At 52.4% G+C, this 4,759-nt stretch overlaps 1 protein-coding gene across 3 annotated transcripts in view; it reads right to left on the bottom strand.

The window, feature by feature from the left end:
• RASAL1 (RAS protein activator like 1) overlaps positions 1-4,759 on the bottom strand; it is a 35,447-nt gene that overhangs the window by 6,113 nt on the left and 24,575 nt on the right. For all 3 annotated transcript variants that reach the window (XM_006151694.1, XM_006151693.2, XM_014589033.1), the window contains one exon: positions 383-520. In XM_006151694.1, the coding sequence (XP_006151756.1) occupies positions 383-520 (138 nt within the window). The remainder of the gene's footprint in view (positions 1-382; positions 521-4,759) is intronic.

The raw sequence follows: 4,759 nt of genomic DNA, 5'->3' as shown, positions 1-4,759 counted from the left end.
TTGGAAGCTACGCCCAGTCCCCTGAACCTGTTTCCTCCCAAGTCCAGAACCCAGCTCCGTCCAGGGCCGCCCCATCCTCTCATGCTCACGCAAGCGTCCATCAGAACCTCTCACTGTTGCTGCTTTGCTGAGGATGGTCTAATTCATACTAAAGTGCACATGACTGCTAGCCTGCTTCCCACTTTCCCTCCGGAAGGGTGGGTTTTCTTTCTGAAGAGGCTCCTCAGAGCACAGCGAGCGCCTTCACAGACAGGGTGGCAGCTGATGGCGGTTCAGACATGGACTCTGGTCCCTTTGGGTCTTCTGTGGGTCTGGCTCTGTTTTCATCTGGCTTTTTTCCCAGCTAAGAGCACCCAGGAAGGGGGAACCCCACTGCCAGTACCTTGGCAAGGAGCAACAGGGAGCGGCTGGTCTGAGGGTCCGCATGCTGGTCCCGGAGGTCAAACAGCTTCGGGGTGAGGATGGCGGGCGCAAAGAATCGCAGGAAGAGGAAGCCGCTGATGGCCAGGTACTTCAAGTCCTGCCGGGAGGAGCAGCAGGTGAGAGGGTCCCAAACCCACCTCCCAGCTGGGGAAATGGAGGCAGGGAAGCCTAGCTCTCGGTGTGCAATGAGAAGGAGGCTAGAGATGGGTCAGGAGGCCGTACTGGCCTGGCAAGGAGGCTCATCGTCCTCTCTAGATCTGGTTTTCCACCTGGAGATCAGATTACTGGAGTCAGACATCCCGCGTCTGCTTTGTGACGGGCACTGTGCTAAGGGCGCAGTCCCATCAGGGAGGCACCGACATGGTCCCCATTTTACAGATGAACAAGCAGAAGTACAGAGATGTCAAGTGACTTGCCCAAGGTCACACAGCGAATGGCCAGAGGGGACAGGATTCCAACCCAGACCTACGATCCGTGATTATAATAGCCACTGGCCCGATCCTTCTCCATGCACTGGCTTATTTAAAACCCACCTTAGGAGGGATGACAGTCCCATTTTATAGAGGAGGCAACTGAGGCCCAGAGAGGGAAGATCACTTGCCCAGTGCCACACAGCACCAAATGGCAGAGCCAGGACGTGGAGGCAGGCAGAAGTCTCTCCTGCCATTTAATACCGGGGTCCAGGAGCAGCTCTGAGCACCAGGAGTGAGGCCTGGACTCGCACACAACAACCCACAAACAACTCCACGACAGACGCTATTATCCCAACTTCCTTTCTTCTTTCCTCCCTTTTCTTTTTTTTTTTTTTTTTTTTTTTTTTTGAGAGGTTTTTGCTATAGGGCACATACACCAGAAAGACAGAGAGACAGAAAGTGAGAAATCACTCCCCGGGGGGGAGGGGGGATGGTCATTCTTCTCCATTCTCTCCATTCTTCTCCATTCTCCTCTCGGGATCTTGGACACGCACGCACACGCGCCCGGCATGAGTTTAAGACACTGGGTCCGGGACGCGAACCGCGGTCGACTACGTGGGAATCCAGCGACATAGTCATTATGCTAACTGCTGGTCCCTCTTTCTTTTTAACTTGCTAGAGGGCACCCACACTTGCCAGGAGAAAGACAGAGAAATACAGAGAAAATGAGAACACACACCCCCCACAGGGCATGGCCATGCCACAAACCCTTCTCCACCTCTTCCTCCTCTCAGGATTTTGGGCACGCTCACACACACGCACCTGGTGTGTGTCTTAAGCCACCAGGTGCAGGACTGGGGCCAGCAGGTGGAGTGGCAGTTAAGGGCTGGACTCCCACATGGCCGACCACAGTTCAAGTCCTGGACCTGGAGACCTAAAACTCGTGCCAGGTTGCATGCCCAAAATTCCAAGAAGGGAATGGAGGAGAAGGGATGGCGGCATGGCCAACCCCCGGGAGATAATTTCTTACTTTCTATCTCTCTTTCTCTTTCTCTGTCTCTCCAGCAAGCACATATAGCAAAAATTTCTCTTAAAAAAAATAAATAAAGCCACTGGGGTTCTCTCTGGTCAAATTAAATAAATGAATTAATTAATTAATTAAAAAAATCCAGGGGCCAGCAGGTGGCATGGTGGTTAAGGCACTGGAATTCCCATGTGGCTGACCATGGTTCAAGTCCCAGGCCTGGCAGCTTGCTTTCTCCCTCTCCCTCTCTCTCTGCTTTCTCTGGCAGAAGTCATGTGAGAAAAATAATAAATAAATAAATAAATAAATAAACAAATAAAGCCACTGGACCAGGGACTCGAACCACAGGGTAGACCATGTGAGATCCAGCCGCCTTAACCACCATGCCACAGGCTGGTACAACCCCCATTTTCCAGATGAGCAAACTGAAGCTGCATCATGACTTGAGTTCTACAGGCTCTTCAGTCTACCCTGCATGCACCCCACACCCCAGGGCTCCAGCCCCTATAAACTGTGGAGTCTGGGGCTCTCCCTGAGTCCTGGGCCAGGCCTACCTACAGGGGAGCTGTCCCCTGAGCCCCAGCAGAGGGGACTCAGGTCAGGGAGCGCACCTCCATGCTGGCTGCACGGTGCTCCCTCGGAGCCAGCTCCCCGCCCACCCCTGTCACTCATGGCCATATTTAGCCTGCGCACATGCTCCTGTGTTTATTTAGGAGCTGCTTCACACATGAGACGACACTTCCCCTGGGCGTGTGCCAGCTTCCTGGGGCGTGCAGCCTTGACGCGGAGTCCTGCAGGTGCTGTACCTGGAGTGGCCCAGAGATAGGCCTCTGCCCCTTCCCGTCACCTGAGCTGCCCCCAAAGCCACCACCCCAGCTGCGTCCCAGGGTCATTTGAGCCATGGACATCAGCTCAGTCCTTCCTCCTTACTGGCAGGGAGGAGCAGGTGTCAGGGGAGCAGAGACAAGGGTACCCCGGGGTCCCTCTGGCCCCACCCACCCTCGTAGGTCTCAGACAATCCCTGCTCCCTGCCCCCCCGGGGGACTGAGAACTGGGGATCTGGGTGTCATTTATATTGGCATCCCCTAGGCCGGGCTGTCCAGGAAGCTGGCCTCCCTCATGCTGTCCCTTCTCCCTGTCACTGTCATGGTGCTGCCCCACTTAACACCCAGGTGAGAGCCAGCAAAGTGGGGCGTAAATATCCCACAGACGCTGCTCAGCTGGGGGGAGGGTGAGGACAGGCCCCCGCGGGAGGGGGAGGGCTGCAGGCCTCAGTTTGAGTCCACAACCCTTGGCGGGGATGCTCAGGCTCTGGGCCTCAGTTTCCCCCACTGTGCGCAGTAAGTGGAGAAGACGTGGCATAAATCAAAGGTCCTCACGTAACCCGGGCTCCAGGCCGCGGGCCGGCACCCTGCCGAGGGCCAGTAGGGCGCAGGTCTTCCCGCAAAGTGAGCCCGGGTCTGTGTTTCTGTGACCACATAAGAATTCATCTGCTGTCGTTTGTTTTGTGTGTGTGTGTGTGTGTGTGTGTGTATGTTTAAAAAGAAAAAATGTCTCTAGGGCATGTGCGCTCGCCAGAAAGACAGAGAAGAGAAGAGAGACAGAAAGTGAGAAATCACCCCCGGGGGTGGGGGGCGGATGGCCACGCCGCAATCCCTTCTCCTCCATTCTCCTCTCGGGATCTTGGGCACGCACGCACATGCGCCATGATTTTTAAGCCACCGGGTCTGGGACTCAAACTGCAGTCAACTACATGGGAGTCCAGCAACATAGCCAATACGCTAACTGCTGGTCCTAGTGCCCATATTTTTTTTTTTTAACATTGATTTATTTATCTTTTTATTTGTTGTGATTTTCCAGTGTTTTAGAGAGAGAGATTTTTGCTATACACCACATGTGTTTGCCAGAGAGAAAAAGAGACAGAGACAGTGAGAGGAAAAGTGAGAAATCACCACCCAGGGGGATGGCCACACTGCAAACCCTTGTCCTCCATTTTGGGGATTTGGGGCACACACAAACACACACACACACCTGGCATGAATTTCAAGCCCGGGTTCAGGACTCGAACTGCTCTTGACCATGTGGGAGTCCAGTGCCTTAGTCACTACGCCACCTGCTGGCCCCGGGTTTACTGTGATTTTCAGCTTGCTAGGTCCACGACTCAAACCGTGGTCGGCTACGTGGGAATCCAGTGCCTTAACCACCATACCTTCTGCTGGCCCAGTGCCAAGATTTTGAAACCGAGAGACTTCATACAAAATCCAAAATGGGGACCAGCAGATGGCATCATGGTTATGTCGCTGGACTCCTACATAGTTAACCACGGTTCAAGTCCCAGAATCGGTGACTTAAAATTCACACCAGGTGCATGTGCATATATGCCCAAAACCCTGGGAAGAGAATGGAGAAGAAGGGATTACAGTGTGGCCATCCCCCCTGGGGAGTGATTTCTCACTTTCTGTCTGTCTGTCTCTATCTTTCTGGCAAGCATATGCACCCAATAGCAAAAATCTCTAAAATTAAATAAATAACTAAATAAAGCAAAATTCAGAATGTTGGTTTTAAAAGAAACAATGAACTCCAATAAAAGAAAAAGAGACGGACCAGCAAGTGGCATAGTGGTTAAGGCGCTGGACACTCCCACACGGCCGACAAGGGTTCGAGTCCTGAATCTGGTGGCTTGCTTTCTTATTTTCCCTCTCTCTGTATCTCTCTCTGGTCAAATTAAAATAAATGCATGAATAAATATTTTTTTTTAAAAAGGGGGGGTGGGGAGAAGAAGAAAAAAGACAGAAATAAATTTAAAATATCTGAACTCTAAAGATCTAGACACACCGGTCCCCATTCCTATATGGCTCCAATTACCTGGAGCTGTCCTCTTTTTTTTTTTTTTTTTTTT

This window comes from Tupaia chinensis, unplaced genomic scaffold (genome assembly GCF_000334495.1).
Source record: "Tupaia chinensis unplaced genomic scaffold, TupChi_1.0 Scaffold000323_1, whole genome shotgun sequence".
NCBI lineage: Eukaryota > Metazoa > Chordata > Mammalia > Scandentia > Tupaiidae > Tupaia > Tupaia belangeri.
This window is presented reverse-complemented; position numbering and strand designations above follow the sequence as displayed.